The 12,746-nt window shown below is 38.0% G+C and overlaps 1 protein-coding gene across 1 annotated transcript in view; it reads left to right on the top strand.

Annotated features, from left to right (window-relative positions):
- MUC2 (mucin 2, oligomeric mucus/gel-forming) overlaps positions 1 to 6,463 on the top strand; it is a 61,096-nt gene extending 54,633 nt beyond the window's left edge. Inside the window, exons 58-66 of the mRNA XM_056492405.1 lie at positions 85 to 259; positions 869 to 973; positions 1,552 to 1,592; positions 2,231 to 2,353; positions 2,836 to 2,934; positions 3,637 to 3,765; positions 4,442 to 4,481; positions 4,761 to 4,890; positions 5,976 to 6,463. Coding sequence (XP_056348380.1) covers positions 85 to 259; positions 869 to 973; positions 1,552 to 1,592; positions 2,231 to 2,353; positions 2,836 to 2,934; positions 3,637 to 3,765; positions 4,442 to 4,481; positions 4,761 to 4,890; positions 5,976 to 6,231 — 1,098 coding nt within the window. The 3' untranslated portion in view covers positions 6,232 to 6,463. The remainder of the gene's footprint in view (positions 1 to 84; positions 260 to 868; positions 974 to 1,551; positions 1,593 to 2,230; positions 2,354 to 2,835; positions 2,935 to 3,636; positions 3,766 to 4,441; positions 4,482 to 4,760; positions 4,891 to 5,975) is intronic.
- The last annotated feature ends 6,283 nt before the right edge of the window (positions 6,464 to 12,746 follow it).

The following is a 12,746-nucleotide window of genomic DNA, read 5'->3' as shown; positions in this document are numbered from 1 at the left end:
CTTTGTATTCCTGGTTTTACTTCTGTTCTGTTCCTTTTAATTGGTTGCTATGCAACCATTCATTTTATTGTTTTTCAATGACAGTTTGGAGAAAAGTTTACAGTGGACTGTAAGGACTGTATTTGCCTGGAAGGTGAACATGGCATTGTATGTGAACCTCATGTATGTGATCAGAAGAAAGTCACTTGTGATGGAGAAGGCTTCTATGAAGTCACTGAAGTCAATCCTAAAGACCCCTGCTGCCCTCTTTCCACTTGCAGTGAGTTTATACTTTTGTTTCTAGTCTTTCTATACCTCTCGGAAATAGAAAGGAAATGTCACTGAACTAGCTTAGTACCAGAGATCTACAGCAGGAAGTCACAAAATATTATCTCTCCTCATGCTTTTTAAAGCCCAGTGCTAGAGAAAATACATTTTAATATTGCAGTGATTCAGTATAACTGAATTTACAGTTATGGGACTCAACATAACTCAAGCTATAGTTCTTATGTTCAGGGTCTCGTTTTATTTAAGCAAAATGCAGAGAAATTAGGGAATTCTCTGTAGATTTTAATTTTCTAGCAGTTGCCTAAAATCCTGGAGAGAGTAGGAGTTGTTCCCTACTTCTTTGCATAGAATGGTGATACTTTATCAACATAGGATAATTGTAGAAAAAAAATCATAAACTAGTACAATACCCCCATATCCAGTGGCTGGATTTATGAGGAAAAGCGTGTTCCCTATCTGCAGTTTGTTTCTTTGAAGACAATCTGGACTATTCCCTTGCAATGGAAAGTTCATCCTAAGAGCTTAGATAGGTGCTTATTTCTAGTAGCTGTGAGTTAGTGTTCTTTCTGGCTTATTCTTTTTCTTTTTTTTTCCTCCTCAGAATGCAATACAAGCTTGTGCACAGCCAAAGCCCCCAAGTGCTCACTGGGATTCGAAATCCATTCTTATATTCCCAGTGGTCAGTGCTGTCCTGTATACCAATGTGGTAAGTCCCTTGGAAATATGATGAGCCTTATAGTTTTATTTATTACATAATTTAGCATTACATTTAATAAGGCTGCATGCAATAACCTGTTGAAAGGGGTGTTAAGCACAGTCAGATTGTACAAATTCACTATTATTAAAATTGGTTATTAGTGCTGTAGTTATGAAACTAGGAAATCAGATATAGCTCAGGGGCCTCAAGATCAATTTCCTGCTTATAAATACATGCAAGAACAGCTACAGAATTAACTGGGATGATGTTCTCAGCTTAATCCAGCAAAAAGTCCCTAGAATCCCCAGTAGAAGACAGATTTACAGTTCTTGGTAACTGAAACAAGGAAGTACTCTTATCTGTTAAGTGGACATTCTTGGCTATGAACTGGACCACATATTTTGGGACTTCTTGCACATGCAGTATTCATTTTTATGCTTCGTACATGTCCTATCTGTTACCAGAGTTGGGGAATAACCATATGAATTGTGATTGATTGTGGAAGAAATGAGTTTGATTAGAGTGGGGTGAAGACATTTTTTATTCTCTTCTCCTCTCTAAACATCTAACTCCTTGCTTATTAACAGTTCCCAAGGGGGTTTGCGTACACGAGAATGCTGAGTTCTTGGTAAGTTCCTGTTTCAACCATCTTCTAAAAATGCTTAAAAAACCAGATAGTATACTTGATCAGAAGTGCTAGGAATAGGTTTGTCCAGTATAAAAAATATTTTGGAAATTTTCAAATTTCTGTCAGGAGTTTATTAATTTCAGAAAGCCTAAATATTTTCTGAAAAGTTTCCTGTGTCAGAAAGAAATTGAAGAGCTGCATGTATGTCAGTATCATAGAGGAATTTGGGTTAAGTGTGCTGGCATTTAAAAAAGTCAGTTCACATTTACTATCTGCACATTACTGCAGTTTTGAAAACTCTGTTTTCAAAAATTAAAAGACATATAAATAAGTATTATTCTAACCAATTCTAGATTTCTACTAAATTATCTTGGGTCCAGTAATTGTACCTGTTCTTTTAATATTGGAGTTTATCATTGCTGTACAGGACTTTAATCAAGACACAATTAATATAATTAAATTATATTCAGTATTTAAAATGTTGTCTTCATAAATGGCTAGCCAAATAACTTTCCAGTTGTCTTTGGTTTTTTTTCCTTTTCCACTGCTTCATTTATAGATCTTTTAAAAATTAATAAATGTCTGTTAAACATGTAATATCTCATTACTATGTGATTTTTTTGCCTTAAAATGTGTAGCCCAACTCCTCAGTCTTTATTGACAAGTGTCAGAATTGTGTGTGCACAAACGATGTTAACGTCAGCACTCAACTGAATATCATCTCCTGTCAACATGTCCCCTGCAGCACATACTGTCAACCAGTAAGTGGCAAGCTTAAAGAAACTAAAGACCCCAAAATACCCATATATTTTATAAATTTATTTTAATTGATATTTAATTATAGTTAATATAATTTTAATTATCAAAATATAATTTATATTAATCAAAGAACAGGGAGTTGAAACCCAGGGACCAACTCCAGCATGGATATGAACTGTTCTTTGAACAATCTACTGCCTGAGATTGACTGTTAAACTCTCAGCATTCAGTTCACACAGGCAGAATTTGCTGGGAAATTTCTGTAGACCACCTTGTGGAGTGATATTTAATTATTATGCGTATTTATTCTAGTGCTTTAATTTATTCACTTTATAACCTGCTTCTATTACTTGTCTTCTGTTGGGTTGGAAGGCACAAATCTAGAGTGCACTTCAAAGTGTAATCAATTAATGGATTCATATTTTTTCACTTATTTCTCAGAAATCCATCTATCATAGTGCTATTGTTTTTAATTTATTTCTAGGGATATGAACTTAAACCAGTGAAAGGTGAATGCTGTGGAAAATGTGTGCAGACCAAGTGTATTATACACACAGCAGACAATTCTGAACTCATCTTGAGTGTAAGTATGCTCTTAGTTCTCCACCAAATCTATAAAGTTCCCAGTTCCAGAAAGGAAATATCTCCTTGCCAGAGACAAGATTTTAGTATAGGTTTGCACCTGAAAGATGAAAATCTCATCTAAACAAAACCTAGCTACAATTTTCTGGCCTGAAGGTAGGTCTCATGAAATAAAATTATCTGTAAGGCCCTTCCTGGAATGAGAAATCCAATACCATTGGAAGGGGTTTTCTTCCAGTGTCTGGAAGCTTGGCCTTTTCTATGTTATTTGAGTTCTGTATGCTGAAAAACTATTGCTATTAAAAAAATATAAAAAAACTAAAAAATATAAAAAAACTATGCTATTAAAGCCTCCGTATGAAACAATTGTATTGCCCTAGCAGGATGAAGGTTTAGGATTTTTCTTAATTAATATATAACAGTCTAGCCTTTTGAAGGCAAAATCCATTGGCATGGATGATTTTGTTAAAGTACTCTAAGTACTTTAGAGACATTTTTCTTTCTCAAGGAAAATGCATATAAAACTGAAATTCTCTCCATGTATGGCATATAGCAATACATGTCATGATCTGTATTCCAAAATGGCTGTTAACCTAAAAATAATTGACTGGGAAACAAGATGAAAGTCATTATCAGAGGGCAAGAAAATTTCTGTCTGAGCTCTCTTCAGCTTTCCTTATTTCATTTTGCATTTCACTTGCAGCCTGGAGACTTTAAAAATGATCCTCACAACAACTGCACCATTTATAGCTGTGTTGATGTCCACAACCAGCTTATCGCTTCCACATCTGAGATTACCTGTCCAGCATTCAATGAGGAGAGCTGCAAACCTGTGAGTAAAAATGGAAAATTTACCCTCTGGTCCACACATAGATTACTTCAGTTTAATTCAGCCATATAACTAGCAACAAAAGTAAAATTTAGCTCTGATGGCCTTTTGTCATAATTTCTCAGTCCTAAGGGCAAAAATTTCCAGATGCATGCATGCACAGCCCTACAGAGTATATAAAATAGATACCTGAGTGAGCGTTCAAGGTTTATAGCTGGTAGCTGTCTCTCAGTAGCCAAAATAGTGGTCAGCACTGAGATACTGAATCTTTGCTGACTGCTTTGTTTGGGGTTCTGTCTCAGCAAGAGCCAGGCTTCCTTGAATGCTAAAGAAACGCAAGCTGTTCAGTCAGTAGGCTGCCAGTTACACCATGCATAATCCCAATTCAAATACAGAGGACTCTGAGAAACCATTTGTTGGAATTGCTTCTGAGGAAAAATTGCATGATGGTAACTATAGACTTTCTTCAAAGAATTGTTTTTATTTTCACAATCTTTTGTAAATTGATAGATTTCAAGTCAGGAAGAAGCTGTTATCTTTGCTTATTTAGATCAATGTTACAGTTTTCGCTGGTTATTTCCAGCCACTGAAGAATTGCTCTCCTCAGTTTTTTGTCTTAATGCCTATTTAAAATAGAAAAATAATCTGTTATTTTTTCTCTGTTTCTTTTTTCTTTTAGGGAACTATTTCATTCTTACCTAACGGTTGTTGCAAAACCTGTAAGTATGCCAGTGTATCTGAGTCAACAATACAGAGAATGAATTCTCTTCTTAAAATAACTAATTTTCCAGATAAATTTGTATTTAAATATATTATTTTATGTTTATATTTATGATTCCAAGCCTTCACTGTCTGATCTCTCTGGAGAAGTTTAAGCTGAAGCAGAAAGACCCCTTAAGGCAATTCTTTGAGTGCACTAGTGAAGCCCAGGGAATGCTGAGGTGCGAGGGACTTTTGGAGCTCTTTCCCTGAAAGTATTTTCTGCTCTTTCCCTGTAGGTGCCCCTCTGGACAGCAGCACCCCGTGCTCTGTGCGCCACAGAACAGACTTTATCGTCTACAATGGCTGCCGCTCCGTGGACAGAGTTGACTTGACTGAATGTGAAGGAACATGTGGAACCTTCTCGCTGTAAGTAAACTCACCAGACAATGAGATTTAAGTCCTGGTGGCACAGAGCTTGTTTATATAAAAGGAACAATAAATAGTAGAGTGCACAACAGTAGAAGACCTGGAACTATCTGCTTCCTGAATCATGGAAAACAAATAATGGAATCTGTGACTTAATTTGTTATAACACGAAGAAGAAAAGTGTATCAAATTCTCTTGGGATTCAAACAGCTCTAATCGGACCTCTAATAATTTAGAGCTGGCTTTGTGTCAGACCACCTAGAAATCGTCACCAAAGAACATGAATTATTTCCTGTAATGAGAATGAGCCCAGAGAGCAGCCAGGCTTGACAAATGAAAGTGGAAAAGCCTCTTCTCAATAGTTAACACTTAAAATGAAATACACATACATCTTTTAAAGGAAGATTCAAATATACACGATTTTTATACAGTTAAAAACTGAGAAAATGAATGCTTTAGGTGTGGTGTTAGTAGAGTGACTTGACTGTACAGTTTTCTCTGAAATGAGAGAATATATTAAAAAGTGGCTATAAGGAAGTGGTTAGTAGGTAGTGAGCTACTAAAACACTGGAAAAACAGCTCTAACTCTCCAAAGAAACTGTCACTTACTGCCTATCACTGAGTCTGCCACAGTGCACCTTGCATGGATGAAAACTGATCTTTAGTATCACATGAAACTCTGAGAAGCCAGGGAATTTATTAGTATTTTGAAATTCCTGATGATCTTAGGGTCTTGCTGCTGTTGCTTCCACCAAATACAAGGAAAAGAATGATCTTGTCACAGTTTGTAGCCTGATATTGACAGATTCTTCAGGTTAGGAATAGTGCTTAGGAATCTGATGAACACAAGGCTGCAAAAAATACTTTGCTGTGAAATGAGAACACAAAGACCTGCTGCTTCCCCCTCATGTTAACACTGCCCTGATTGGGTTATACATTTTATAATCACTGTTTTGTCAGATGAGCTTAGCACTTCCATTAGTCACAACTGTGGCTCTTCTCACAGGAGTGCTGTACCTGATTTCACCTTCTCCTATATGTTGGCTTCTGGCACAGAGTAACTTTGCCATTTTGCACGTTAACAGATACTCTGCTGAGGCCAATTCTATGGACCACAGCTGCTCCTGCTGCAGAGAAACAAGCACCACTGAGAAGCACGTGGTTCTGAAATGCCCTGGTGGGCACTCAATGTCACACAAGTATATCTATGTGGAGAGCTGCAGCTGTCAAGACACTGCATGCAGCAGGCCCCAGTCCAATGACCTGAAGAACAATGAAGAAAATGACAAGGCGAGCGCTCTGAACCGGGTCAAGAGAGCCATCAGCTTAATATCAAAATGAAGGCAAAAACCTTGGCACTGTTAACTAAAAGGACTGAAAACCATTCTTAACTTCCTTCAGTACTTCTGGATTTTACTTTTCCCAGTAACTGCATCCTGTTTGTTCTCTACTCTATTTATTTGTGCACAAAATAAGAACACAAATTTGTATTCTTACAAGTGCACAGCCTCTTAAGTCCTTTTCAAATCTGCTTATTTTTCTCTTACTGATTAAAAGCATATCTCAAAAAGCATGACATTTGTACTTATTCTTATATGATCTTGATGAGTTTGAGTTTGACAAGAGAAGAAAAGTTCTTTTTCAAGTTATAGGAAGTCAAGTGATTTCCTAAGTTTTTGGGGTATCTACTCCTGGCTCCTTAAAAGCTGATCAGATTGTGCTGTTCAGCAGACCTAGTCTAAGGTGGGAGAGAAGATGATACTATCTGCCAGAACAAAGGCAAAGTTGAGTAGTGATTGTTAAATTATTCAAGTGACTTGGAGAAACTTTTAGCTCAGCACCAGAACTTACTTCAGCAGGACTCTGTATGTTAGAACTGTCTCAGTTCATTGCAATTACGTGTTTTCACTAAAAAAGTAGTCCCTCAATCACTCCCAGTGCTTTCAGGATATATAGTTGCTACTGTAGTAAGAGCTCTCCAAATTCCACCATTTGCAAAACAGATGCCCATCACTAAGCTAGTAATCCTAGACTTCCTCTGCAGAAAATGGAAAGCAATAGCCATTTTTGATCACACAGAATCACAGAATAATGAGGTTGGAAGAGACCTCTAAGATCATCGAGTCCAACCTATGTCCTAACACCTCAACTCAGAGTCTAGACTATAGCACCAAGTTCCATGTCCAGCCTTTTCTTAAACACATCCAGAGATGATACAAAGGACATATCTAAAGGACTGCCTGTTTATCTTATTGTTAGAAGAGCTAAAGTAGGTAACGGGAAGTTATTAATTTATCTTGAATCATCTTAGAGTACAATGAGGGTAAACCACACGTGTTGTAGTGGAAAAAATACTTTTGGCTTATTTTTGTCTCCATTAACAAAATCTTTGCTGACAATAGCCAACCTCAATACTGGCATCTTTGCTACCTAAAGAATTGGTGGCACCATTTTTTGCTACTAGTAGCCCATCAGATGTTCTGCAGCTTAAAAGGCTGATAAGATTTCTGCCTTTTTATAAGACTGATAAGGATGTGCAGAAAATGAAACTCCACATGTTTTTTTTCAGCATTACAATACTATGATTGGAAAGCAGATTTCTCTGGAGTTGGAGATAGCTGATCTAACAAGAAGGAAATTTTGTTGGTTTACCGAGCAAGCTGCAGAATTAATGAAGCCCAGTTTCTGCTTTAATATGGGTTTCTAAGGATTTCTATCTCTGCATTCATTGTAAGATGTGACTGAGTTTTCTTCCAGGGCACTTGCAAAGTCACTCTCCTCTATGGATTCTTTGTTATCCAACAATTTCTATCCTGATATTAGAACCATGCATTTCCTTGGGCTTTTTGCAAAAATGGCTTTTCTCAAAATCTGTTGACATGTAATTGTCTTTGAGATTTCATTTTTGCAGTTAAATGTGGCTGAAGTCAGCAAATAAATTCTGGAGACTGATACAAGGACAGAGACAGATCATATCTGCCTTATTTCCTATGAAAAAGAGATAAAATATTACTAGTCAGTAGTGGCAGTTTGCAGCACACTGTATTTACACTGAAATATGAAACCTTTGCTTCATTTATTTTTCATTTGGTCTGGAGTTTGCACAGGCTCTTTTTGTCCCTTCTAGTGATGGGCAAACTACTTTTGAATAAGGAACTCTAAAGATCCTGGATAAAAGTCAGCAAGGCTGCAGATTTTGGCTTCACCACTGTAGGGCAGTCTATGGCTGAGAATGTAAAGTCACTTCATACCAAAAAACCAAGCTGCCTCAAAAGGGAGTTTCTATTTCATCACATACAGGGTTTTATCTCTGAGAAGAATGAATGCTGATCTCTCCCCACAGACATTTATACACTCTTAGCAAGCACTTGAAAAACAATTATTCTGACAGGAATTTACATGCAAGGTGTTATTAGTCACAGTGCTCTGGGTTATGGCAGCCCTCTCAGTTTTGGTGCTGGGTCAGTGCTGCCCGTAAGGAGGTTCACAAGCACACACTGTCAGAGAATTATTACTTACAAGTGCTTGGCAGTTCCAGGTCACACTGCACATGTCAAATCTCCACCCCTTTTGCACTTTTATTCACCTTAGAACTTCGTGGTTCAGTTTGCACCTGCCTTTCCAGTGGAACTGGATGACAGAGTTGAACAGATTAAACTTTCCCCAGTGGAGAAATCCACCAATAGTATTTGGAAGAAAAAGGAAGTAAAGAAACCTTAACTCTGTATTCCTACAAAGAATAGTAATGGCAGTGAGCAGCACTTTTGCTCCCCTCCACAACCCTCTTGGAAGTAAATTGAGAACTGTATTATCGGATCCCAGGAAGCATTTTGTTTCTTAAGCAAGAGTTGTTGAGTCTGCAGGTCACAAGAAGAGATTCTTCTAGAAAACCCAGGAAAAAAACTGAGGAAATGTCTTTCATCACCCTCTCTGAAAGGGTGATATCAGCACTTCAGGGACTCAGGAGACTGTAGAACCTTCTGATCCCATTGTCTTCCAGGCAGGACCTACCACAAAGGACTCTGACAGCTTCATATAAAGCATTAGTGCTGGAAGGGAGTGGGCTAGACTCTCTCTGTGCTAAAAGAATGACACTGTTCTCCAGGAATTGCCTTGTCTACTGGAGTCAATCAAAAAGGGAGCAGTAGCAAGAGCCCATGTCTTGTTTCCATGCCTGAGTCCTGTGTTCATGTCCTCCAGACTTTCCATCTAGCCTCCCACTTGCATTGGTGGTGAGGGGTTTCTCTTTGTTTCATTTATTTTTCTTTCTCTCCCAGTACTTAACAGTTTCAGTTTTGTCTTGAAAAATGGGGAAGCATTCTTGGTAGGCAAAAGGGCTTCCAGCCACACAGCCTTTGAAGACACCAAAAGCCAAGGTCCCAGCTCCTGCTGTCCAAGATCACATGGGTTTCATTCCCACTTGTAGTCCTCTCATCTGAGATAGTTTGAATCTCAAACAATTTCCTTGCAGTTACCTGGAGATGCACTGTAAACTCAGTGTTGTTCATGGGACTCTTCAGCAACACAGTGAGAACTTCCATCTGCAGTTAAAAAGGAGTTCACAGAAGATTTGTTCATAAAGAGAGCACAGTTGTTTTATGAAGCATTATTGGATATGTGCTTTGAGAACACCAGAGACAGAAAGAAAATACTTGTTAGCAATACGGAAAAATCACTGCTGTTGAGGTGAGACAGATGGGATTCAGAGAGGGGAAAAACCACATGCAAACCAAGAAGAATTCTTCCCAAAATAATACAAAGTAGGGGTTTCTGATCTGATAACTACCTTGTTTTCTGATCTAACTATGTTCTTTAATAGTATTATTTTGTGCTGTGGGAAGGGTAAGATAAAATTTTCAGTGTGTTTACCATTTGACTGTACTTGGCTAAACCACACTTCACTGAACTAAGCACATGCAACTCTGCACATAAGCCCCAGTGAAAGGACTTTAGCAAAGGCAAAGCCCTAAGTAAATAATCATGCAGTTACTGTGCTTGTTATACACTGTTGCTCTTGTCTGGAAAAGCAAACTCAGATAGGAGGAAAGGAAAGAAATAGACTTACAAACTCTGAGATCACAGGAAAGAACATTTTTGTAGTTTTAGGTCTGACAAAAAACGAAATACATTTAAATAACAGCAACATTGATATACAATTTCTGAAATTTCACCTCCCAGCAGAAGCTTTGAGGGATAGGGAGGTGTTTTAAGGCAGAGCAAGTTCTTAAAGCTGAGCGGCCCTCTTCCAGAGCCAAATTTCCAAAATTAACTCACTCTTTTGAGGCTGCCACAAACACCTGTATTCTTAACGGGCAACCTCCCAAACTAAGGTCCAAACAGGTCCAAGTAGCTACCTAAGCTATATTTCTGTCACTAATATGGAAAATCCTGCAAGTTCTTTTTCAGCATCATGCTTCTAAAATCTATTCTGTGCATACTGAATTCCCTTTGTTCCAGTTTTTCAGCACTCTTACATGAAAGGCTTGAATTCTTTTCACAAACTGGTGTCTAAAAGAGTAAAAAACACCACTGTGATGTTTTCATTGCCCCAAGACTTTGAGAAAACTCAAACAGAGGGAAAGTATGGCAGAGCTGGCACTGAGAAGGAGCACCTGTGCTCAATGCAGCTTTCTTTTAAGCAGTAACAGAAGGCAACAGTGATCAAGGAATGTCCTTGACACAGTGGCCTGTGACCTGACGCAGCAGTTAAATTTCAACAGCCTATCAATTTGGACTACTGTAGCTGAGCACTTCTTGGCCTCTTTTTGCAGAATCTATGGGATCTGTATGATCATTCTTCTCCTTAAAAGTACAGGGAGTCTGAGCACAAAGTAAGGGCAGGTAGTTCTTGGCTGGCTAATTCTACCTTCCACATAAAAAACCCTAGGCCAATGTTGCTTAGGTTCCCACCTTAACTTTTTTTCTGCCCCATCTCTTATCCTTTCTTTTGGCTTGCAGTAACTTTCCTCGTAATGGACATGGTTACTGGATATGTAATTTCATGTAATTTTAAGGTTGTAGAGACTTCAGTATTAAGCATACAGTGGACTCTTCTGAATTATCTTAGCACCCAGGAAATAAGAAATTGCTTTTTAAAAAGAGGTAGAATCTGCTCTAGCCTAAATCCCATAAAAGTTCTAATTATTAAAGCAGAAAAATCATATGCTTCCTTTAGTTCTGCTACCTCCTGTTTTTCCACCAGGATAGTTGTTTAAAGAAAAACCTTTCAAGTAGAAAATCTCAAGGGCCCAACCCCCTGATGAGATGACTTTCTATGCAGGGAGTCTCTCTTACGTGAGGAAGTGCCAATAGGTCAAAGAGACCTGTGTGCATGAACACCAGTCAGCCGTGTCATTACTCCTTGTACATGGACTCTGAAAGATCTACATCTTCTTAAAGAAAAACAGAAAAGAGCAGCTGGACTCATTCCTTGCAAACAGAAATAAATAATGTCCTTGATTTGTTCACAAAAAGTCAAGGAGCTCTATGGTAAGACGACAGGGTAAAGGAGATTTGTATCCATTCTAAGGCAAAATGTAAGAAAACATCCAACCCCCTCTTACCAAAATTGAAATACTGAAGACATTTTCATGTATTTTAATGGACAATTAATGCAGATATCTATTCCCTCCTTTCCTACTGCCTGCTACAGATCACCTTATACTTCTGTTTCAAACTGTACGGTAGACGCAAATCTGATAGACCAAATAAATCTTTAATGTAACTTTCCTAAATTCTATGATATCATGCAAAGGATTAAAAAGGATAATCCATGTTGTTCTTAAATTCTACTGACAATTTAGAATGTACAAATGATTGTTATAACTACCAGTTATGTAAAATATTTTGCTAAAATCACTTCGGATGTTTTTTATCATGTGAATTATTAGCACAAATTGCCTGGCACCAAAAGAAATATTTTCCTAGTTAATATTACTTTTTAAATGGAGCACACATAGTTTCTCTAGATTTATTTTCTAGGCAGTGCTTGTAAAACACCATCTTATAGTGGATGCTCCTTTCAAGAAGCAGTACCAGTTTTTCCTGAAATGAACTGGATTGTTAGAGGATTTCCAAGCTCAGCCTCCCAGTGCTGAACTGACTCATGATGGCCATAACTCTTTACAGCACATATGGAATCATCTTTTGACAGAAGGATATGATACAAATGCAGCTGCCAGACTTCAGTACAGTGGCTGGCTATGAAGGGCATTAATCCACTAGATACCTCTTATTTGAGTGTGTCCTTTACCAAGTTTGTAGCAAAAATATATTTTTGTGAGTCACTGGTATATTACATTAGCTTCATGATGGCTTATCTTCAGTGAGTCAGTGGTGATAAAGAAGCTGAGTTAATATTTACCTATTGTGTTTACTAAAGTCACATACCCTTTAATAGCAAATGATCCATGAAATGGGCTGTAAAGGGGCCAAGAGGAATTGTTCTTTTTTGCTAATACAGCTGCAGAAGAGGGAATGCCTCTTATCCTGCAGGATCCAATAAAGGGAAGAGCTATTAATCCCAGTTTTTCACTGCAAGGGGAATAGTTATAACTTGTATGCCAATAGCAATGGTTCAGTGGTAAGTGATCAACACAGTCTGTAAGCTCCCTGCCAGTCTGCATTTCCTTCTGAAAAGCTTCCATGTATTTCTCCTGAAAACCTCAGTGATTCCACGCTTGAATATAAAAACATCATTTGAATGCAAATATCCTTCCCCTATCAGTAGCCCTGAAATCATTGCAGAGGATTGAAGCAACCAGTGATTTCTAAGGAGTGTAGCCCGCAGTATCTGTGGAGAAGCCAGAAGCAGCAGCTCTGGTTAGTCATTGACAGAAACTCTGCTCCCCAAGAAA

Source organism: Oenanthe melanoleuca, chromosome 5 (assembly GCF_029582105.1).
Source record: "Oenanthe melanoleuca isolate GR-GAL-2019-014 chromosome 5, OMel1.0, whole genome shotgun sequence".
NCBI classification, from domain to species: Eukaryota; Metazoa; Chordata; class Aves; order Passeriformes; family Muscicapidae; genus Oenanthe; species Oenanthe melanoleuca.
The sequence above is the reverse complement of the archived record's forward strand: the minus strand, read 5'-3'. Positions and strand labels throughout refer to the sequence as shown.